This window comes from Vanessa tameamea, chromosome 14 (genome assembly GCF_037043105.1).
Source record: "Vanessa tameamea isolate UH-Manoa-2023 chromosome 14, ilVanTame1 primary haplotype, whole genome shotgun sequence".
Taxonomy (NCBI): domain Eukaryota; kingdom Metazoa; phylum Arthropoda; class Insecta; order Lepidoptera; family Nymphalidae; genus Vanessa; species Vanessa tameamea.
In genome coordinates, this window is record NC_087322.1 from 4,972,202 (window position 1) to 4,997,727 (window position 25,526).

The window sequence follows — 25,526 nt, forward strand, 5'->3', positions numbered from 1 at the left end:
TTCATTCAAATCATATTATTAATATAACTATAACTATTTACATAAATACATTAAATCTACCTATACAAGTAGCACTTAAAAAATGACTAGTTTATTATCACTGGATCTAACAACTTTCTTCAAAGATTGGACGAGTATTCAGTCCGATTTTATTGATGGGCTATAATAAACTCATATTTTGTACATTTGAATATTTTGCAGACGATCTGAGAGATCGTATCGTCGTTAACCTCACAGATGAGGTTTGGTCACCACGGCGAAGTAAAGATGCATGATGACCTCCGGATTCTCTGCAACCAAAAAAAAAAATAGTTCCTTTTGTTATATATTCCCTTTAAAGTATAAGAGTTTGTGTTTTTGTTTTGAGTTTGTGGTTGTGTTTATGATACGGATTTCTGTGAATCCGTGTACGTTCTCAAACTCCACTCATCATTTATTCGACTGCCAATTAGAGATAATTTATATAGTTGTATTCCAGTTCAAAAAATGACCCAGTGTAGTGACCGACGCTCATAACATACTCGTAGTGGTGCATTGATGATACAATAATGCAGTGGCAACATGCTCTTAACATCAGTTTATCTGCCGGTCTATCTACTATTTTTTAACCAAAAAAACAAATCTCACATAACACTATCGTACTGAATTATAAAAGGAGAACGGCGATGTGTACTTATTTGTAAAACGCTAGTCACGTTTATACATTAGATATTAGCGGCTTTGTTCTTTACGTGAGACAATTACGTAGAGCCATGTCCTCGAGAGGAGCGAAGGCCTTTGTCGAGAAGTGGGATTTTTCTTCCTCAGAATAAGATTACAGAACTGATTTTGATTTGATGAGACTTTGATGTGATTTGGTATAAAAGGTTTATTACCTTAGTTAGGCTACTTTTTAACTCAGAAAAATGATAGTTTCTATGATCTAACTATGTAATGAGCATTTGTTTAATTTTTCGTTTTCACTTAAATGATAGAATTTTACCAACTAACGGGTTACTTAGCTCGAAATTAAATCAACTCTGCTTTTAGATAACATTTGGCTATGTATAAAGCAATTATGATATTATAATGAATGCTAAACAGACCAGTTATCGGACTTGGGCGAAATTTACCATTCTTTACTCGAGAACATCCGTTACTACTTAACTTTACATCATTAATTATTGTTTATATGTGCTTTGTGGATACAATAGCGTGAGCTGTTGTATTTGTTTTTTGCATATCTTCTTATTGAAACTTCAAAGATATATTACTAATAAATATTTCCGACAATTTTATGCATCTCACTGTGTTTTACATAACTATATTTTCATCACAAATGAGTTTTAAAAAAGTTTTCAATAAACTGCTTTTGTGCGTCATTTTTCCAATATATGGACGCGAACGGCAGAGATACGAGGCGGCAATGAAAATTTAAAAAGAACGTCAAAGCACGTCAAAATCTGTAAAATTACCAATTTTTAAAATTTCCAGAGATTTTGTTTAGATACGGCTGTTTTGTAGAATAAAATGTGATTCAACTTTATAATTTGATATACTTTCAAAATAAACATATTCAAGACGTGATAAGCGCCAACTTTCATTTCGGTCGTACACGCTAAGCCGAGCTTATTTAAGCTAAAGGCTTGTCTCATTCCGTATTAAGATTAGTAGGTTTCCTCTCAATATTACAACGTTCACTTTTTATTCGAATAGAACAAAGAAAATGTACGCTATATTCAAGTTATACATTATAAAGTAATATGTAAGAAATTACATTACTTTTATTTATTTTTTTGTAATACTAAGCTTACACCCGACATTGTTCTATTCCAGTTTTTTTTTTAAGAAAAAGTAAAAGTTTTTTTTAAGACTTGTAAACAATTATCTATTCATTGTGGTTACCAAAATGAAATTATTTGTTTTATATATGTATGTTTGAGTTTGTGTTCATACGTAAGTACGAATGTGTGTGCATGAAAATATATGTATTTACTTTGAAGAAGAATTATTAAATGTGAATATAGATATACTATCATTATGCTCTGTAGGAAATATACATTATTAGTCATAGTTGAACACCATAAGATGTTGTATTTTTGTAAATAGTATTTCAATAAGTGCTTCATAAACTTAAACTTTATTTATCATATGACAATCGAAAGTCATTTATTTAGTAAACTTCACAGACATACTTGAACACATATGTCTATTCATCTGTAAAATTTATTATTAAAAAACAGTAGAACTTATTCATATTTTAAACATCCAGAAATCATTCTTTTACAACTTTACTTTTACAGTACTTTTACAGTACAAATACTAACTACATACGATATTATGTTGATAAAGCATTATTATTACCAAAATAAGTAATTCTGGAAAACCGTGGAAACGTACAAAGAAAGATACAAGTATATGTATTTCGATACAATTATATAATTCGTTTCTTAATTATTATAAATTAATCAAAGATCGTGTGCGTTACGATTCGAGAAAGTACAACTGAGCATTCGTGTGTTGAATTTATGATTTTATTTCAATTAATCTTCACCGCTAGAGGTAAACATTGTTAGAAAACCTGTATATTTCGGAGAAATTCTGTCACATATAACATTCTCCAACCCACATTCGTGAAGTTAAATTCAAGCGCTTTGTGTGATAAAAAAGTGCTTTTAATTAAATTTTTTTTTTTTTATTAACAAACAACAAGTATGCAGAAATTACTAAAACTTGATGTCCATTACATGAACTAACATATTATGATACGCGTAAAGCAAAAAGCCTCGATATCTTAGAATCTTAGAATTGTTTTTCACCAACGTAGAAGTTATTTTGAAACACGCTTTTTTATAAAATAGCTGGCGGATTGGCCATAGACATTGATGCTTTAAGAAATATTAACCATTCTTAACAGCGGCAATGTGCCGCTAAACTTGGGAAGTAAAATGTTATGTCCCTTATTGTAAGTAGTTACAATGGCTCAGTCACTATTTAAACCGAAACACGACATTATAACTGAGTATTACTGTATGGCTGTAGAACAGATGGTGAGTGAGTCGTTCCTACCTAAATGGGAGTAACTAATATGGTTATATACCTACACGCTTATTTACTGGAGTATTTGAATCCTAACAATTCATCGTGGCATTACGAGAGTTTCGCTGTAACGGACGTATACTATAAAAATATTCTTTTGATTATTAAAAATTTTAAATGTTAATAATTTCAGATAAACAATTATACGAACGGAAAAAAAATTGCGACTGTTAATAGTATACGTTAATATTAAGCCGAGCGACGTTAAATCATATGTTCGAAAAAAATGTTTCAATGGCGGTAATAATTAACCCAATAAAATTAAGTAAAATTCACTACTAAATGACTGATCAATAATAATCAAGCAATAATAAATCCAAGCAAATAAATCTTTTAGTGATTAATAACTAAGAATTAAGCAAAGTTTCAACTGGTAGTTCTAAACTGGCTGAAATATGACGATGGTAGTTAAAAATTTCGTTATAAAATATGCCAACTGCGAACTTTTCTGGTGTGCCCTGCGTATACCAAAATATGTATGTGTTACATGAGCGGTGTATGCATGCCAACAACCCGTGCTAAGCTTGGCCAGGTAGTTAATTTCATTATAAATAAAGGTCACGAGATTAATTTAAAAATATATATTACCTGTCACTATGTCGGGAACGTTTCTTTTTCGGCCATAAGTGGAAAGCACCGTATATGACAGGGTTGACTAGACTGTTCGACATACCGAAGAAAAATATTCCTGATTGAAGATCTTCGCTTAACTGCAAGCAAATAAAGTGAAATATTTAAAATTTATACTTTATTGTAATTTCAACGGACAATGATGCTATGAACTTTTCATTTTCAGTAGACATTTTTTTGTTATAAATAAATGTAACAATGATGATATTATTACATTCTGAAACAGTCGAATCTTAAAACGGATTTAAATTAATTAACCTTGTGAAGTGTAAATAAGTGTCGTAAAGAATCGATTCAAGTATTTTTTGATTAAGATCTATTTCCTCACGAAGGCGCGCCTTTTTGCGTTAAATTATTTGTATTTTAATAAAATAAACTAAGCAAATATAATTTAATTTGATTTTTTTGTTGTTTTTATTTTTAGTTGTATCACGTATTCGAAGACATTGAAAGCGCGGGCGTTTTTCACTCAGATTAATGTACGCGAATAGATTTATATCTACTATCTTATATATAAAAATAAGTGGCATTTTTCGTTGTCACTTTATAACTCAAGGACGGGCTCATCTATCCAAACCAAATTTTCTATGTGATTTTTTTATGTGAAGTTTGCACAAAATCGGTCGAGTGGTTCTTCATTTATCACATTTTTGTAACAAATGATTTCAATAAATGGCGGGTCATTTTGTTAATGGAGATTTTTTAGACGGGGAATTGTTTGTCAAATTAAAAGTAAGTATCAATTAAAAATGAGTACACTCATCAACCAGTTTCAATAGGTAATACGTCTTAATTCAATTTATTATTTCCAAATAACCCATGGCATTGCATTAAATACTGGCATGTAACACAATTTCTTATTTTAAAAATGATTGAGCTGTCATTAGAAATAATACAAAAATCAGTTAGAACATCGATTCATTTCTTAAAAAATATATTACTTATTTGCTAGCTATTTAAAAACTAAAATCATATAAATATTTATTTACATTTGTCGATTTAAAAGTAGCGTGTACTTTCAACTTTTAAATTTTACTCAGTTTTTTAGTGCGCTGTCGGTTTTTCATGTACACAAACGGTAAGTTTTGAACTGTTGAAGTAATTACATGTATGTGTGTTTACAACGAATGCAGTTATATAGGTACAGGGTGAAATTTTGTTGGTTGTTTTTCCGCAAATAATTGATTTAGTAGTCAATACTTACTCCTTTTGTATTTTTATTTTTACGCGAAACTGAATCGATATCTTGCGGGAAAATGACCACCAATATTTCATCCCGTATATTTCCAGACCGAATCTTCCACGGCGATCACGAATACGTCGTGCTACTTTGACTGAAACGATGTGTGCTGCTTTATTATCCAAATGTTTTGAATTAATTTTTAAGGTAAATATATTTTTTTAAGAAATGATTCGATGTTCTAACTCATTTTTGTATTATATCACTTTATACGTAGCGAGGCACGTACCGGGCCGCTAGTATCTAGCGTAGTATAAAACGCACCATCGTATCATATTTGTTCAACAATAAACTCATATCGAAATTAGTTTGATTTATTCTGTCGTACCATTAACCCTTTATACTCTATACGGTTATTTTTATGCATTTTATGCATTTTTTATTTATTTTTATTTTCATTAATATTTTACTCGTATAATTTGTATATTATTTATTTTCGTTTTCTGTATACATATCAAAGATGACGTTTGATGACCTTTTTATGACACAATAAACATAAATAACTTAGAGCCTATTAGGGGGCACTAGACGGAATATGTGTGTGCAAGCACTGCTCCTTATTGCAGTAATCTGATTGTCGAGTGGGATGGAAATTCGACGCAACTGGAGAGATACAGTACTAACAACATTACGTGCTCTCTCCGATAGGGAAATGTAACATCCTAATTCCGACTTCTGATAATTACATAACATAAAACTCTATAATTATTTTTAGTCTGCAGGGATATTCTGTAGGAAGTAACTCGAAACTCACCACTGAACACGAACGTCAATTTTCAGAATAAGATATGCGATATTAACTATAACACTTATAAAATTTATACGAAACATGTATCAAAATGGCGTGTCATTTTAAGTAGATTATCAACTATTGATGAGTGAGATACGAAATGGATGCTTACAGAATCGCACAGCTGACCCGAGAATTGAAATTGAAACCATAACAACGAATTATTATTCAATCAGAGGGATAATGTCGTTCACCTCTTAAATCTGAATCCATTTCACAAAGTATATAAGCATAAAAGGCACTTCAAGTTGTACTAAATGTGTGAGTTATCATAACTCCAATCTCACTGCGCAATTAGAAGTTTGTTACCTAGAGGTAATCGAATTTTGTTCCAGTTTAAATTTGTATACGTATTAAGAAGCATTTAGGTAGTTGTACAAACTAAGTTGCCTATTACGTATTTGTATTTGATACTATCTGATATGTTCTAGATTCATAAACGAAAAACACGAGACTTAGTATTGACTGTATGTACTATATGTTTTTGTATTGTAAAAACTTATTTATAATATAAATAAAATAAAAACGTACTCTTAATCAAATATAACGGTGGTTCGATTTATTTATTGGTGTCGTTTAATCTTTAATACAGAGTTAAATAAATAAATATTAGACAACATCACATACATTACTCTGATCCCAATGTGAGTAGCTAAAGCACTTGTGTTATGGAAAATCAGAAGTAACAACGGTACTACAAACACCCAGACCCAAGACAACATAGAAAACTAATTAACTTATTCTACATCGACTTGGCCGGGAATCGAACCCGGGACCTCGGAGTGGCGTACCCATGAAAACTTGTGTACACACTACTCGACCACGGAGGTCGTCAATATAAATAGAAGGAGTAAATCATGACACACATATATAGATACAAATCTATGTAAAAAAATGTATCCTCTCTCCTTCCTTTTCTTGTTATGTGCATGCAATTTTTAAATGATATGAATGATGAAAAAATGCAATAATATTATTTAAAAATATGAGAGTGTTAATGAATATAGACAATCAAAGCATTTGATGTGATATTTAGTGAATGTTAATTAATCAATGGCAAAACCAATTCTAATGAAATTTGATTACATTTTTTATGAATCGTGGAAATATTATATTCGTTTCCTTTATTAATTTATAAAAAAATAAATATTACTTTAAGCCGAATAGTGTGCTAAAAGTTTGTATTAGATATATTTTCATATGAATGACTAACCCAACTAAGGCTTAAATTGTAATTAAGTTTTAAAATCTTTACTGCCTATAATATAAATAAATAAAACGATAAAACTCTAGTATCATAAAAATACCATCAAGTTAGAATAATGTATTGATTAAACTTGTCGATATTTTTACATTGGCGGTGAAAACCCTTACAGATTGTGCAACTTCATTGACATATTTTGAAACTAAAATGTAAATACATATTTCTGAATCGCGCTTACGTTTTGTTTTACGGAATGTATATAAGATCTCGACATTTCAAGTATAAATGGGCCTTTGTGGTGTTTTGTTCTATTTCAATAACAGTTAATACTTAGATAAATGAATACTTACTTTTTTATCTGGATTAAGGAATGTAAATATAATCATCATCACGTAGTATGGTGTCCACCATATTATAAATGCAGTTACAATTACAATTGACATCCTTAAAGACTTCATCTTGGCCCTATCAATAAGTCGCCTACGATTCATATCTGGTGTTAAAAATGTCTCCTGCCTCGAAACTTCCGGTAGAAACACCTTTTCGCTCTCTGTAAGAATATTGAATATTTCAGAATCAAATTATAGAACTGGAATGTAAATTTTATGTTTGAATGCTATAATTTAAAATTTAGAAAATAATTTTACATTTCGAATTATGGAAAAATATCATCAGGTATTTTTAGATTTTTTTTTTTTATTCTTAAAATATATGCAATGTTATGGTGAGGAGAATAAATAAATTAGATTACAATGTGAATTACGTTTAAAAATTTACGTTAAGTTTTTGGAACGTTCACTATAATTTAAGATATTCCCAACTAGGTTTTTATTGGCCTTACAAAAAATTTTACTCAAGAACCATGACACATACTATAAACTAGCTACTGAATCAACGAATTGGTAAATCATAATAGACATAAAACATACAAAATAGATTTCATAATTGTTTAAATAATAATGTCATTAAAATAGTGCAAAAGAGTTACTACTGAGTTTCTAGCCAGATATTCTATTCTCTGTAATTTAATTCAATAATATAACATGACGATTAAAAAGTGACTTAATTTTTATGAGCTTACACGAATAAAGAGTAATTTGATTTCGATTTTTGAACATATACATAACATATAATAAACATAATCAGCCTGTAAATTTCCCACTGCTGGGCTAAGGCCTCCTCTCCCGTTGAGGAGAAGGTATGGAGCATATTCCACCACGCTGCTCCAATGCGGGTTGGTGGAATACACATGTGGCAGAATTTCGTTGAAATTAGACACATGCAGGTTTCCTCACGATGTTTTCCTTCACCGCCGAGCACGAGATGAATTATAAACAAATTAAGCACATGTAAATTCAGTGGTGCCTGCCTGGGTTTGAACCCGAAATCATCGGTTAAGATGCACGCGTTCTAACCACTGGGCCATCTCGGCTCATATACAAAACATATACAAAACTCTGAAATAATTCGGATACGAAGAGCGCAAAGATTTTATTATAATACTAAGCTATCATTTATATCTCGTTCCAGACAGATGTTAAACATCTTATCTTTAATAACACAAACGACGCAACGACCTTGGTTTTGAAGGATTTTATGTTAATTGCTTGCGACTGTACTTCATAATTTTACATACAGACATGTTTGTCAAAAGTTAAATTGCAACAAAACATATATACATTGAAACTTTCTTTTTAAGTAATTAATTAATACTATTTACGTAACATTATATAGCATGATGCTATATCTGTATGTGGGTAATAGTAAATTATAATCGTCATTTAAATCAATCATATGGCATGAAAAAGGAAATTAACTGGTTAAAAACACGGCGCTTAGATGGGAACGCTGATATGTGACATGTGATTATACAACAGCCTCGAAAATTAGCACGTCGTTAACGACTAAAATTTAACGAGTTATAAAAAAAAAACTCCGGCACTCAATATACATTTTTTATCGATCATTGTAATAATTTACCACGTCGCGTCAGCCTTATGACGTGAGTTTTAGAAATCGTATTTATCCTTCACAGACAACCACCGAATTACTGAACAACTCAAGAGGAATTCAACATGTTATGGTTTGTATGAGATACGGTAAATACGAATATACGATACATCAGAAAAGCCTAATGAGATTCCCACGTGTATAATGAAACAGATAATTACTTTATCTAGTGACGCAAGATGCGTATGAAAGCATTACTAGCAGTGACCGCATTTAGTTATAATTTTACAACCAATGACTTCTATGACGTGACTAATATATGTACCAGAATTTTACCTAATATATATTAGGTAGGTATATATATTTCTCAATATTCCAGAATGAGTTGGGAGGTTCCAGTAGCTACAATATGTGAATCTGAAGCGATATACACCAGAAATATGGCGAAAATAATTCACCACTGAATTGTCATATGTTAAATTTGTGTTTTCTGCTCAGGAGGGAAGGAAAACATCATGAAGAATGTCATACGTATTGGAGGAAATTCTACTTTGATATGTATCGGATGAAATCCTACCACATGTGTATCTAGCAACCCGTAATGGAAAGATAATGACAGGGAGCATGAAGCTGCAAGTGAAATATATACACATTTGAAACGAAAAAAAAAACTTAAAATTAATATCGTGTCGGTTGCATCATCAGCATCATCATGATTTTCATCCTATTCTCACCCAATGCTGGACATAGGCTTCTTTTCTGCTATGGGTTTTCATGCCTGCTTTGCATTTGATTTTGTATTTCACTACGCAACGTTCAAGTCCTATGCTACGGTTGCCTAGGCTCTAGATCATTACAGACCCAATCACCGATGAAATAATTTATTATTATAATTTAAGTGTACTTGTATGACGATATTCTTATAGTGGCAGAATACTTAAAACGACTAAAACAAAAAAGACCACTAAACATATTGTCAAGGCAAGTTAAAATCAGATCGTTAGACGTCCTTCGGAAACAGTTGCCGTCTTGTTCTCTTGTAATTTTATAAAGCCTTTGTCGACCTTAAATAGATGGGACGAGAGTAAGCGAAAGATACAATTTACTTTTATTTTTTATTTGTATTTATATTTTTCAGTTTGGTGGCATTCTTTGTATTATTTTATTTTATAATACATTGATTCATTTTCATTTATATATGGACAACTTAAATATCAATTGTCATCGGAAAATTTTATAGAAATTGCAACAAAAACATTAGTATTTTTTTTTCTTTCAGATTCAGCTTCGTCTGTTTCAAAATGATTTCTTAGTTCAAAAGTCAAATATAAAAGTGTTTTTATAAATATTTTAATAAATTATTATTTTACCGTGGACAATTTAGATATCAACTGTTAATATTTTAAACTATCTACTTCATTACTTTGTGTAGCTGTGTTTTTATTACTTAAGCGTAGCAGAATGTCGCTGAACCTAATCGAGCTCTATTTTAGATCAACGATATTTATACTCTAATTATGCTTGATTCAACTTAAAATACGTCATCCTTGCGGGACGGCAGGCTTTTTAATTTTCAAGTAATAAAACTAACGGTATTAAAAAATTGCACTCTTTATTATCCATTACGCCAGAACGGCATTCCAAAAATATCGAATGTACTTCAAGCGTTTTACGTGTTTTCTATATAAAAATCCAATCACATGTAATTGGCCCGAACCATAATTTTAAACCGGGTTCTTGAGATTTATAAGGTAGCTACAAGTCTTACAAAACCAACGAAGAAATCAACATCAACAACTTTTTAGTTGTTAATAATGTTATGAGCGTTACGTTAAGTAATGGCAACATTTGTGGTAAAAAAGAGAGATATTTAAATTATGTCCGATAAAAAGAAAACAATTTATCTTTGAAATATGTAAAAAAGATATTATACAAATATTACTGCCCGTATACTATTGTTGATTATAAATTTAGAACAGCGACTTCGCTTAGTTTGATATTACCTGAGCAACAATTAAAGTTGGATAACTAAAAATAGTATTTTTTTATCAAAAATTGCTCTCTTTTGAATTCGCTTTAAGCGAGGCAGATTAATAGCGCACGTTGTACGGTTTCTATATGAAATGTTGTGGTTATCGATAAAATTGTTTGTCACGACTACTAACAAACGCTTATTGGTGTGGATCCATCGTATCGTAGTAACTAAGATTTTTGTTATCGTAGACTGCATAGATATATTTTTTAATAATTTGAGGTGACGAGGTGAGTTGACATTAGATTTATTTTTATTTTTGTAATTTACTGATAATTATTGTTATTGTTACCTAGTACAATTTATGTAATTATAAGTCAGATCTATGGAAAATATCTGGGGTAGTTTTACCGTCAACTATCTGTCTGACGCCATTCTTCCTTCGGAATATTTTGACTTGTAGGCTAATTTCCGTCAACGCAAATGTCGTTACGTTTGATGTAAATGAATTTTCTCTCTAACTATTCAACAGTATATATTTTCGTTTATATTTCATGTACATTAATAAAAAAATATTGCTTTCGTAATTGTATGTAATTATTACGAAAGCAACTCGCTTACCAAGCCAACCCTTCTAGGGTTGGCTTGGTAAGCGAGTTTGTTATATAAATTTCCAGTTTTAAAATAAATATTCAAATAAACTTTATTACAACAAAAACCTTTTAAGGCTTTCATTTAATATGTTTCCAGTACCAGTTCAAAGGCAATGTGTCAGTCAAGAAGTCACATTATTTATTTATTTTAACGGATAAAATACAGAGCAATAATTGGAAATATTCACAACTGTTCAAGAACTTAATGTTATGTTGCATCTGTTTCCAGAACAAGATCCTTCCAACAAATAGATGTACAAATTTTCTTATTTTGACTATGCTTAATGACACAAAGCGTACCTCCTGAATGAGAAGACGGCGAAGTTATGTACAGTCTTTATGTTAACTACTATTACGGTTTTATTCAACCCGTACAAAATAGCTTTATTTAAAATTAACTCCTTTTACAGAATGGTAGCATGGATACAATTTTGCTCTCCGAGGCGGATTGCAATTCTATAAAACTCCTGAAGAAGCTATATAATCATAAAATGTTGTATTTCAAGCGTTTTCTTTCAAGTGAATTTGTTGTGAATATTTGCTACAGATGAGAACTTAAGAATTCCTAAGAATACTCCACTTCGATACTCAGGCTGAAGTGCCTTCTAGGTCACATCCTATAGAAACCAGACAACTTTCTATTTCGCAGTTATTTTGCGTAGGTTTTACTTTTTTTATTAATAAAATAAAGCATTTTAGCTACTAATACAATACTTTTCAAGAGCGAACGAATTTTTAATATTCGCTCAGAATTTTTTGAATGAAATCGTTTACAAAAAAAAGAGAATAAACTATTTCTCAATTAAAAAATATGTATTGAAATGTTCTTTAACATTTATTTTGTTAGAGAACTGTAGCTAAATTAGGTTTCATTTTTACAGGGTGAGATGAAAATTACAATGCTACAATTTCGTATGTATCGAAATAGCATTATGATACTATATTTTATATTCTAAGACAAATTTGGAGAATACAAAGTTCTCAGTCTTAAAGCACAAATAAATATATGTAACTGTTATCTAAATGTTTTTTCTATTAATATTAGACTATTTATTTACCTAATATATACAATAATTTATATTAAATCGAGAAGTATAAAAGTATATAAGGTATAAAATTGTAAATAAGGTTGAGTACACACGTACTTCGTTATGGCGATAGCGTACGTAACATAACGTAACGGTCGGTCGGTTGGTCGGAAATGAATCAGTTAAGCCTTTGCTTGCAATATTAAAATAATTACTTACTACATATTTTAAAATACGCGATGTCTGTACGTGATAAACTCAAAAATCGGATTTTTATAAGGGTTTCACAAATGGACAAAGTGATTCATAAGTAGATGTATAATTCATTAAAATTTTGTGTAAATTAGCTGAATTATGATGATGATTTTTGAAGTTTTCGTAAATAATCATGTTGACCGATAAAGGTGTATATTATAATATAAACGTTTAAACAACAAAAACAGTAAAATAAAGGATGGTGAAAAACTTAACTGTTTGGTTTTATTTCAAACTTTCCTAATATTTAATATATCATTTATTTATCAAAGAATAAACGAGGGTCTGTTCCAAAACAAACTACTAATTCGTTTCGATTTCGTTTTAATGCTAATAGTAATTTGTTTTGGAATAAGCTCTACTTGAATTCTATCTACGTAAAAATGTAATGTAATGAATATCAATTATCTGACTTTAACCAGTTTCTAAACGGGCCCATAGGCATTGCTAGCTGTAATACTAAGAAAACAACTCATAGGTGGTTGTTTGTGTATTTCAGTGTACTCGTATATTCGGGAATGTGGGCGTGTCTTTGCAAACTCGTTAGTATTACGAGGCACACAAAAAGTCAAAACTTGTTTATTTAGTGTATCTTTATACAATCACCCGTCTTTATTTACTTCAACAATATTTGATTATAAGAATGATAGGCTGTATAATACTATACATACTTTTTCAATGTTTTACGTTTTATAAGAAAAAAGCTATTTTGAAGATTTGTAGTTCGTAACTTTTCAAATTAGGAACGATTATTATGTGACTCGAAGAACGACAATAATATTCATGTTTATATAAATACCCTTTATATTTACACTGGGAGACGCCTGAATTAGAAAGTGTTGAGATCGCTTACCATTATATTAATTTATATATATATATAAACATTATTGTATGCAGTGAAACGTATTGTACATTATTATTATTGATCATAGTTGCTAAACTTATTTCAGCCACGGGAGAAGGAAAAGGAGATATTTGTGTATTTCATTTCATTTAAAGTTGGACAAAAGTTTGATGTTAAAACGGGTACACTTTCTCTTACTACCAGATGCACTGATCTTTTGTTTCAATGTACGAGAATGCAAAACTCTCCTAACCGCAATCCCCGTGGGCCATCTCGCCCAATGATTCTACACTCAAAGAACAATAGTTTGTATCTCGATGCTAGAATAAATGCAATTTGAGTCACACGGTACATATAATTTTAGATAGATCAAGATAGGTGAGTTAGTGGATACATTGGTGGTATACCGGTTTCAAATAGACAAATTTTATGGTGATTTCAATTGATTTGATATTTATACGAACTATTACCCACGTATTAAATGTTGGTAATTATAGAGTACGCTTCAAAGAAATGAATTCGTAGTAGGGCCTCTCAGATAAAAATACTCTCATTTAAAAGCTACCTTCAAGGCGATCAACTCGTTGAAAGGCTTTTGAGATAAAAATACTCTCAATTTAGGTCTCACTATCAATTGTTACTAAAACTTCTTACCTACTTATTAAATATAAGTAAAAATTTACTTACCTAATCACAGATGTAAAATATACAATTCAGATTTTAAAGATTAATTTAAGGCCGTATATTGAACGTGGGCCAGTGTTTGGCCAACATTCCAACTCACCAAAGTGAATATAGGAACAATAATATACAATGCATTATTAATTTTTATAGGAATATTCAATGGAAGTTTTATCGTTCACTATTAATATATTAAAAGTTTATGTTAAGAAAAAACATTAACAAATTAGGCTTATTGTTCGATAAATACCGTATAGATTATAAAAAAAATGTGAAGTTAGTATGCATTGATTTTCATCTAAACTAATAAATATTATAAAAAGGTTTAATTTGTTTATTTGTAGGTAGGTTATTACCTAGGTTATTTTTTGTATATTTTATAGGTTATTTTTTTGGATTGGATTTTATTTCCGGAACGAATGAGCCAATCCAAAAAAATATTTCACTCGTAATATGCTACAATATTCCTGAGTTCCGTAGGAATATATTACATTAAAATTAATTCATATGATTTTTTACTGCTAAATTGCACACGCGAAAGCCGAAGCGGGTCGCTAGATCGTTATATAAAAGCAATTTAACTAACATACATGTCTTATATATTTATAATTGGTAATAAATAACTATTCAATTCCGTACCGGTAAATTTACCGTTAATTGAATCCTGTAATATGACGATATAAAATAATGTATATTTATATAAGGAGCCTAGAGCCAATGTGGTGTTTTGATTTTAGAACGATGTCCTTTTACACGGATTATAGTAGAGTGAACGGGCAGAAATCTTCACGTAAGGAAAAAGCGTGATCATGGCCCTCCAAGCAATCTTTCCATCTCGTTCTCCTTCTCTCTGTCTCTTTCTATTATGTACGTATTTATTTCATATTATTTAAACAATGTTCTATTATTGTTTTAATTGAAACTTTTTGAATTGTCATCGTCATTTAATTATTCTCAAACATTGTTAATTTTATTAGATTTAACAGTTATTTAAAACCACGTACTCGTACAGCGAAAGCAACTTCATTCCAACGGAAAGATTCTTATAATCATCTCTTCTACGCTTGATTTGTATACACAAAAGAATTACATCATACATTATTTCTTTTACTGTACAGTAAAGGAAAATCTTAGTATGTTTTTTGTATGTAGAAATTAAAAAGAATATTATTAATACTACGCTGCTTGATAGTGATAAATTCCTCTTTCAATTTAAATGCGCTGTCAATTGTAACCCTAATCACAGTTAAGAAGAATTTAATGAGAATTGACACCACTCTCCTTAGCTATTCAACCTTTTAAGTTTTTGCGAAGTCAATGCTTTGTAAATGTCTTTGTAATGTTTAATTCACGAAGTTTTGTAAAAGTTTATTAAGTCGACCTTCCTTAGAGGTGAAATTTCGTAATGTATTTTCTTTGATGATCACTCAATCAACGAAAGGAAGCCTGCTGAATTTTAAGTTTGTTGCTGTTATGGGCATGACAAAAAATTACTGTAAATGGTATTACTTAAGGTAAATATATTTCTTCACTCTGCTAAGTGCTAAGTATTTTTATAAGTTTTTGAGGTTATTTCACGACGCTGGTACATTGGATTACTAAATTTTGTAAAACCAGTCGCAACGTTTGTTTGACACGTGCAGCGTTTTTCTTGCCGCAAAAATTAAGATTAATTATATAATCAAAATGAAGTAATCTCGATTTTACTTGACTTCTATAATTTTTCGTATACAATTGTCATATTTACTAGAATACAAAACAGTTTTCTTGCTAAATAATAAAATACATATAATATATCATTACATCCCTTGTAAATACTGTAATAATAGATTTTACAAATGCATTTGATATTGAGTTATAAATATATTACACAAATATTTATTTTCAAATTAAAAACCCTTTTTTTTCGTTCTAAATATTAATTGCGTCGTATTTTTTAAAAGATTTTAACTTACAATTTTTCATTATCTCATCAATATTTTTAACGTATAAGCAAAAACGAAATTGCGTGTTAATTATATCCTGTTCTAAGTTTCACCATGACGTGACTGATGTACTAGATTTGGCCCAATGACCAAACTCCTTTACGGTTAACAGCACAGACACGAAATTCCATACACGCATTCAATTGAGTAGAATTCTAAGTGGCATGACCGCTGCACTCAGAGTTATCTCCTAATGAACTAATCATCTGCTTTTGGTAGATAAATCGATATTTTACATTTAACTAGTTATATTTTTAAATAGCAGATATTGTTTTAGCAGAAAAAGCAATAAATTGTATTTTAAAAATATTTTAGAATTAGCTGTGCCCGCGACTTCGTGCGCGTTGTTTGAATTTAATTTATAAATAAATTGCGTTGTTTGAATTTAATTTATAAATTTATTTGTAATAAATTCACGCTATCCAAATAAATTAAATTCTATATATAATTCTAAAATAAAAGTAGCCTAAGTTACTCCTTATTACATCCGCTATTAGCCAGTGAAAGTCCCGTCGAAATCGGTTCAGCCGTTCAAAAGATTAGCCGGAACAAACAGACAGACAGACAGACAAAAATTGTAAAAAATGTTATTTTGGTATATGTACCGTGTATACATACACATGCATTTAGTAAAAATGGGTTATTTTAATATTACAAACAGACACTCCAATTTTATTATATGTATAGATGTTGTATATTTTTGTAAATGACTCTCAAAATTATATAAATAACATGCCACCTATTTAGATCCCACTTTTTTGTCAGCGAAGTGTCGATAACCACGCATATTCTTAACATTTAACCTGCCTAGATTTTTCTTTTTGATCAGTTATAATTATTTTTGTAATAAAGCTTAGAATTCTGTCTAATCTATCAGAAAACATAAATACAAAAATAATATACAATACCAAAGGCTTTATTTATTATGATAAGCTAGATTTTGATTTAAAAATATGTACAGTCGGGGTAAGAAAAGGTTCGTCACCTTAAGATCTATTTTCGTGTGCTCAGTATGAGCGATAACCTGTTTTACCGATTGAGTATGACATATTGCGTCGCAATGTCACAATAAGTCGCATCTAGCAAAGAGTATAATAGCGTTTAAAAGCTATAATAATAATAAGAAGAAGCCGTCAATCGGTATGATAATTACCAACTTTTCACGAAACCTCATAGTCCTTCGTGAATGGTCGTGTAACATCGGAGATTAGGACATTGTCTTGTCTTTTATAAAAGAGAGTGCATAGTAGTAATCCTACTTCCTACTAATATTATAAACGGGAAAGTTTGTGTGTATCGATCTGGTTGATATCTCTGAGGTATGGATGGATGTTTGTTACTCTTTCACATAAAATTTACTAAACAGATTTGGATAAAATTTTGCACACAGAATATGTACTGGAATAACATATTGGATACTTTTAATGCCGGGAAAACATAAAATCTTCGGGAACGCGGGTGAAACCGCAGGACGAAAGTAGTAAATAAAATAGTACATCAGACCCCATAAATTTTCGATAGGGTATATCCGCCGCTTTTGCAGGCCAAGGAATCACCACCACTTCCCGGTGCCGATGGAACCACTCATCACACGTCACGTCATTACATTAACCGTCACTTAAAATAACGGCCGAATAATATTACAAGCGTTTTTATTCTAAGATTGCAAGATATTGCAAGAAAATATATGATAATGACAGACTTTGACAATTGACAATTAAGATATCATATCTACAATATAATTTAAATCTTGTAATGACTAATTAGGTCATATAAAAGTTTTCATGTTGATATGACACTAGACGTAGCCCAAAGATGTTACACTATTTTGAACCAAGTTATCATACTATGTTAGTTTAATTTTATATGCAGTTGTCTGTTTAGTGCTCTAGATTCAAAAGGTACTAAGAGTTTACGACTTGATAAAGGAATGAATTTGAAAACTGACGAAGGTTTTCTTACTCTGACTGTACATAATTATCTACTTGTGTGATTATTTTATACTTTCTACATATTTTTATATTTTTATTATTATAGTTTTTATTTCAATAACTTAATTGAAATTGACAGTAATTTTACAAAAGTAATAATAGTAGTCATTGTTATAAAAATAAAAAGTGTAGACAGTTCACTAGCTTTACGCTAATACGTAGCATTATACGTAGTACGTACGTAGTTATACTGATTTCAATCGTTCCAGGATCACAAAAACTATACACACACGAAGGCGAAATAAAATTTCAATAAGCTCCTGGGACGGTACAGATAAAAATTATCATTGTAAAAGTCTTTTGTCTCCATTTACCAGAGGAAAATATGTTTTTCGAGTAGGACTTAAAATAATATACGGAAAATTACGATTTTCCGTTAAATCCGATGATCCGCTTTTTTGGTTAAAATGAGGTTTTGATAGTATGAAAAATTGGTGATTCCTATAAATCTGTATAAATATTATAAATGCGTAATTAATGCTTGTCTGTTCCGCTTTTTAAGCCACTTAGTCGATTTTGATGCAATTTGGTTGAAGTTAACTTGAATACCAAGGACAAACATAAGCCACTTTTTACACCCTATGAGGTGTCAATTTCAGGGATAGAGAACCCTCTAATTAACTTTTTTACAAGTAAAAGAAGTACTTGAAGCATTTTCGTCAGAATATGAATTCCGCGCGAAGCTGTAAGTTTAACTAGTTATTTATGTATCTTAGAATGGCAATAAAGTTGTTAGATTAAATTTGAGTACAAAAGTTTACAATTTTTTATAGATTTAGTATTAGAATTACACGTATTTTATAAAAAAGATACTCACGTGAACTAAATTACGCGCGATTTTTTTTAAAGGTAAAATATATACGAATATATAGCTCAAGCGTTTGTTTCATCGCGTTTGTCATAGGTGTTATAAAATTGAAAATAATCTTTATGCGTTAGATGGTTTGAAAGTAGACGGTAAATGGCTATAGAGTTTATATTACAAAAATTAACGAACAGTGAACGGTCCACTCCTAGGTTAGTTGTACGCATATATGTATATTGGATCAGCACTTTATCAGGCACATTTAAACTTAGACGATATTTTATTTCGAAATTAATTATAAACTCATTTACTAAATTATTATTTATATTTACGGTTTTCAGCAAGTTTTAAATGTACCCCAAGTGAAGTTATAGAAGTAGTTTCAAATTATGTTGAAACCGTCTTCATAAATAACAAAAAATCACTAACAAGTGTAAAATAACTCAATTCAGTTTCAAGTATACTTCAAAACTGTTCGCAGTCGGGTTTTCACTTTGCACTATTTTTTCTATTATTTTTAAGGCGGGTTTAATTTTCCTTTTAAAGGTTTTTTTTTTCAGAATACACGATATATTCGAATTTATGTGTAAATGATATCTTTAATTTGTATAAAGCGTTTACAACGAAAATTTTATAAGAATTATTGGCGTACGTTATATAATGTAAACTAAAGATAAACATGACTGTTTAAATTAATTTAATTGATTATTAAGCTATTGATTTTTTTTTAAATAGAGATAACATTTTAAATCTTTCAATTCGAACTGGTTGTTTGCGAGAAATTAAATATAGTAAAAATAATAAATGTATTCTACACATAATAATATAAATTTCAAAAATAGAACCTCCTCTTTTACTAGATGTCAGTTTGTAAATAAAGCTAGACATCATTTATTTAAATCGTATCGTAAGTGTTCGTATGTGTGATCTCAAACCGATAGTATATACCTAATAACATAGGATATACACGCACACACGTGAATGGTGTATGATATTAATAATGGCATAAATTAAACGATAATTTATTTATATATCATAGATGAAGGGCTAAAAGATTTGGTACCCACGATAAACCTCGAGGGATTGAAGGTATATTTACAAAAAGCTATTATAACTGTTGGGATGTTTCATGCTACGAATGTTAGTGAACTGAAATTCGATGATAACATTTAAAACGATTATACATTAATTTACTAAAATAATGTATATATAATATTATACGGATAATATATTATATTTAATAAATCTACCATGTTTAAAATTTTAAACTGATTTCAATACGTAATAAATTTTATTTTTTATTATCTGTATTGACAATTATCGCTTTGTTTAAGTCGCAAATTCAAACGTGGCCCATGGTGAGTTATTATCATTCTAATTTTAAAACAAGCATTTATTAATTGTATTTATAAAAATACTTACTCGCTATAGTTCTCACTGTTGAAACATATGTTGAAATTAAAACAATAAGTGGCAATATAAACATAAATACGAGGGATAGCGTCGTATAGACCTGCTCTTGCCATCTCTGCGCATAAAATCCATGTGTCACACACTGATAAAAGTCTTCAATGAACGGACCTTTAGCAACTCGAAAAACCACAGTCTGAAACAAATAAATTCACGGTTCGTAATACAAAATAGCTCTGGGGAATTACAGGTTTTGGTAAGGATTAAGTAACTTAAACATAGCGTTATGGCTGTAGTTTATCTCGCAGTAATTGCCTGAGTAAAATATATTTATTTATTTTAACCATTGGCTCTTATTATCAATATATTAAAATTGAAACACACGTTACAAGAGATGATAATTATATCATATAAAAACAATTAGAATCAAAATAATTTGTATTTACTAAATAATGTATTCAGAGCTTGAACATGCATGTTGCCTTGAAACCTGTCGTTTCTTGGTATAAAAAATAATCAATGAGACTTATATATATATACATTTGATGGTAGGTGCATACCCGTTTGGTTAGGTACCTACTTATCAGATATTCTTTCGCCATGTAGCAATACTTAATATTGTATTACAGTTTGAAGGGTGAGTAAGCCAGTGTAATTACAGACCCGACAGACATAACACCTTATTTCCAAAAGTTGGTAGCACACTGAGGATGTATGTAATGTTTATTATTTCTTACAGTGCCAATGTCTATGGGTGGTGATGATTACTTACCATCAGGTGCACTTTTAACCTACCACCAACCTCTAACATAAATATAATAATAATAGTAAGGTAAAAATAAATACGACATTATTAATAGATACCGTTTAAATCACTTTCATATAAAGATACAGGTATCTGTAGATGAGAGTAATTGGGCATTAATCGCTCTAATCTACTATTTATATGTACTATTTTTATAATGAAAATTAAATACATACTTAAATAATACTTTAATATCCACCGAAAAAGATTTTTTTTTAATTTATAAATAATCAGAACCGGAACTATAAATACATATTCGTAATAACACAAATTACTCAGAATAATATATAAACCAACTGCATTTTTTGGGCAGAAAATCCGAATACGATTCGCGAAAAAATATACAAGTAGGTAAAGTTAGTTATAAAAATTCAGAATTGAATGTCCCCAAATTAAATATTTGAAGCAAGTTTCGAAAAACTATAACTATGTGATTTAATTTTATATAAATAAAATCAACTGTAGAAAGACGTCGAGATGTTAATTAATCGTGGTTTCGCGTTATTGCGCCTTTATCAACTTGGACCTTAGTCCAATAACTCTGTGATTCATCGGGTTTTTAAATAAAATATTAATGAATGAAGCTATAATTCACAGTAATATGATATTTTTCAATATATTTTTATTCACAGTATCAAATTTTTAAGATCGTTATTGAGTTTCCTGTTTTTAACAACATTTTTAACTTTCCAGGATGTACAGTATTTATATATAATTGTACATAATAAACCTGTATTTATTGTAAAATAAATATTATTAGATAACAATACTACAAAATGTTGCACAGTGAGTTCATGTCGTCGTTATTTAATGTCAGAAATAAGTAGCAAATCATTTTTCCCAGTATACTATTATTCAATTGATAAATTTAATGAATGTTCATGAGTCCACATAAGTACTCTGTACGGAATAATAAAACTCACTCTAGCAGCAGCAATACTAGTCATTTACATTGCACTCGCACTGTAACGATAGGAAAAAGATCAAGGCGCTTCATCATAGCTTGAACTAACATCCTTTAAATAAAAATAGCAATCTATTAAATATATAATTAATAAAAATATAAATAGAATATTGATTTAATAAATGTTATACTAACCTGTGGTATACTTAGTGTAAAACTTAGAACCCAAGCTATAATTACAAGTCTTCCACTCCTCGTTGAAGTAGCCATACTTTTCATTGGATATTTGACAGCTAACCACCGATCAACTCCGATCAACACTAATATAAATGTACTTAAATACAAAGCAAACATTTGCAGAAATTTAAACAGCTTGCAACCAATATTCCCCGCGTACCATTGAACGGCAAACGACCAACCCGCTTCTCCAGCTATGCAAAATATTGTTACAAGTAAATCTGCTATACTCAGTTGGAATATAAGGCTATATATGGCAGTCCAGGATGGCCGTGCTCGTCTTCGACATCTCTTGCCTCTTTGAACACTTATTATAGTCGCGCAATTACCAAAGAATGATAACATCGCCAATACAGAGAGCACAGTCGCCCGTATAATAGTGCTTCGAGTTAAAACAGGAGCGTGGTCCAAGCACATGATCTGAGTACCGTTATAAATGTATATTTGGTTTGTTATATCATTACTTGAAGTTTCATTCATTAAATGTGCTTTCACACATTTCTCTATGGGCCACGTATTCGTTCCCAATAGCACATCGCTCAATTCTCTTTGAAGTGTGAACTCGCTGGCGTAAAGTAAATCATTGAATAATGTGGTATTGCTGCCTACGCTTTCCATGTTTCGTCATGCGTAGTCAATGATACTTTTGTTTTGTGATCTGAAACAGAGTTAAAGATTGTTACTTAAAGTTATCTGAGGATTTGTTTAATGAAAATATATATTTGATTTGCGCCGGTATTATTGTCAAACGTAAGTAATTAGGACAAAATTTCAATTGAAAATGTAGCAAACTTTATTTCATTAACTCAAGTATTTGCATATTTATGTGCGGTAAAATCCCTCATACGTCATAATATCTGATGAGAATGTTGAACTGATATGATATGAATTGATAATTTGTGTCCTACAAAGTTATTTGTTATACTCTTTTCAAATAAAGTATATTGGACAAAGAAAATGATTTTATATAATTACAATAAAATCAAATAAACAATGATTTATGAATATGACTGTATGAGTCACTGTATAAAATTGAGTATATATAACAATAACAATGACGAATATTGAATTTGACTACGAATATGACTTTTATATAACTGAGCATAAGGGACTTTTTTCTTGTCTTAATTTCATATAAGGTTATTATAATATGTATTTAGTTATTCAATCATTACTGATGGTAACACCTGATGTAACTTAAAATAAGGAGGAATTATATAGCAACCATACATAATGTAGGCAGATCACATTAAATTTCGATACGATATATATACGTTAAATAGTTGAAAACCTAAGCTCTGCCTCGTTGTCTGTTGGTAAAAGGTCATAGAGGTTATGAGCATGATATTTACAATAATAGTGTACGGAATTTGTGCAAGACTGGGTAGGTATCACTTTTTAATCATATATTTATTATAGATTATGTCACAATCAGTGTGGGCCACGTCTTCCACGTCTTGCCAAGAAGAAGCTTGAAGTCCAGCGAAGATCTGCTGATGTTTTGTAAAAATTTAAAATGTATAAAAGTAAAATGTAAAAAAGGCACGTGCAACTCTAAGTCCGTGGATGTTGTAAATTAAATAAAAAAAAAAAAATCATATATTAGAATGTAAAACATCAATGCTTAGTATTATTTTGTTGGGTAAAGGATGAGTGAGTCATATTAACTACAGGCACAAGGGACATAACATCAACGTAACATCTCATCTCTTAAGGTTTCATTCATTTATTCCATTACTTAAAGAAAAAAAATATATCAATGAAATTAAAGCTGTCTAAAGCATATAATTCTTATATCGAAAAGAGAAGAGAATATTGTTAAGAGTTTTAATATTGAAAAAAAGTCGCTAGGGAAAAAGAAAACAAAAGATAAAAAGATTACTTTGAATCTGTTCGATACAAACTTAAAGAATTTATACAGAAATTGGCTTTGTATTACCATTGCTTTTTGTTTGATATAAAGGGATTTATTTAACTATTTTGATTTAAGTAATCTACATTATTTATATATTCATATACATATATAGCTACGTATACATAAATACTCATATATACAAACATGTAATATTACAATCTGACACTAATTCTTATATTATATTTTATATTGTATAATAAAAAAGTCCTCCTTTTATTGAGGAGAAAATATAATATACTAGCTGTAACTGGAGTTTTAATCGCACTAAAAATATAAAACTTTGCCTATAGCACACAAACCGTCAGCCCCTATGTTTCCCTTTCGACGGATGAATTAAAAAAGTACCTATATCCTTCCCCAGTCTCAATTTATCTCCATACCAAATTTTATCTAAATCGATGCAGCGGTTTAAGCGTGAACTGTACCCCTAGTACGAGTTTCAATACTTCATGCGTTAATAACGTATAGACTTCTCGAAAACGTTTACGAAGTATTTGTATTCAGTAGTATGAGTCTGACATTACACGTTTGCGTTAAAACCATGATAACCGTCGAGCTACTCGAAATAGACTACACCACAATTTATATTTCCATCTCACTTACACGCGCTAAAAAAGGTGAGAAAAATATATTCGGCCATTTTTATTGTATTTGACATCTGTCGCAAACTATTGTCTCTAAAATTTTTAAGGTTATATTATCTTATTTTACAATGCTTATTTTATTAAAAGAAATAAAAACTGTGAATGTATTAATTTGTAAGTGTTTTAGTAGTGGTGAAACAAGAAGAAATTACATTGAAACATGATTGGCTTAACGATTAATTTATCGGAGTTTGAAATTATTATAAAATACATCAAGAGGTATGTAAACATAAATTTATTATTAAGCTTTATATACAATACGATCCGTAATAGTTGTTAGGACCGTAAATTTATAATAAGGATTAGAAACGTTTTAAAAACTTAACTAAACAGTGTATATTGTTTTTTATATAGAGGAATTTGAGTTAAACTGTAACTAATCTAACCTACAAGTATTGTAAATTTAATTTCCTTACAATTTTACGTTGATATACTTATACATATTTAAATTGGTGTTCTAATTTGTTTATAAAGTTGAATTTGAAACTAAGTGGCTTACTTCGCG

The 25,526-nt window shown here is 30.0% G+C and overlaps 1 protein-coding gene across 1 annotated transcript; it reads right to left on the reverse strand.

The window, feature by feature from the left end:
• LOC113398615 (gonadotropin-releasing hormone receptor) lies at positions 1–23,117 on the reverse strand. The gene is made up of 5 exons (XM_026637452.2): positions 22,421–23,117; positions 20,529–20,712; positions 7,293–7,492; positions 3,667–3,788; positions 1–290 (listed from the first exon to the last, which is right to left on the reverse strand). The coding sequence occupies exons 1-5, from the start codon at positions 23,078–23,080 to the stop codon at positions 161–163; spliced, it is 1,296 nt and encodes a 431-aa protein (XP_026493237.1). The 5' UTR covers positions 23,081–23,117; the 3' UTR covers positions 1–160.
• Between the last annotated feature and the right edge of the window lie 2,409 nt (positions 23,118–25,526).

What these genes read in the sequence shown, in the direction of transcription:
- LOC113398615 (XM_026637452.2), bottom strand. Translation starts at nt 23,080, where the DNA reads ATGGAAAGCGTAGGCAGCAATACCACATTATTCAATGATTTACTTTAC. An exon ending in TCCTTAATCCAGATAAAAAA is followed by an intron (nt 3,789 to 7,292) that starts GTAAGTATTCAT and finishes ATTTGCTTGCAG; the next exon opens with TTAAGCGAAGATCTTCAATC. An exon ending in CGTTCCCGACATAGTGACAG is followed by an intron (nt 291 to 3,666) that starts GTAATATATATT and finishes TTTTGGTTGCAG; the next exon opens with AGAATCCGGAGGTCATCATG.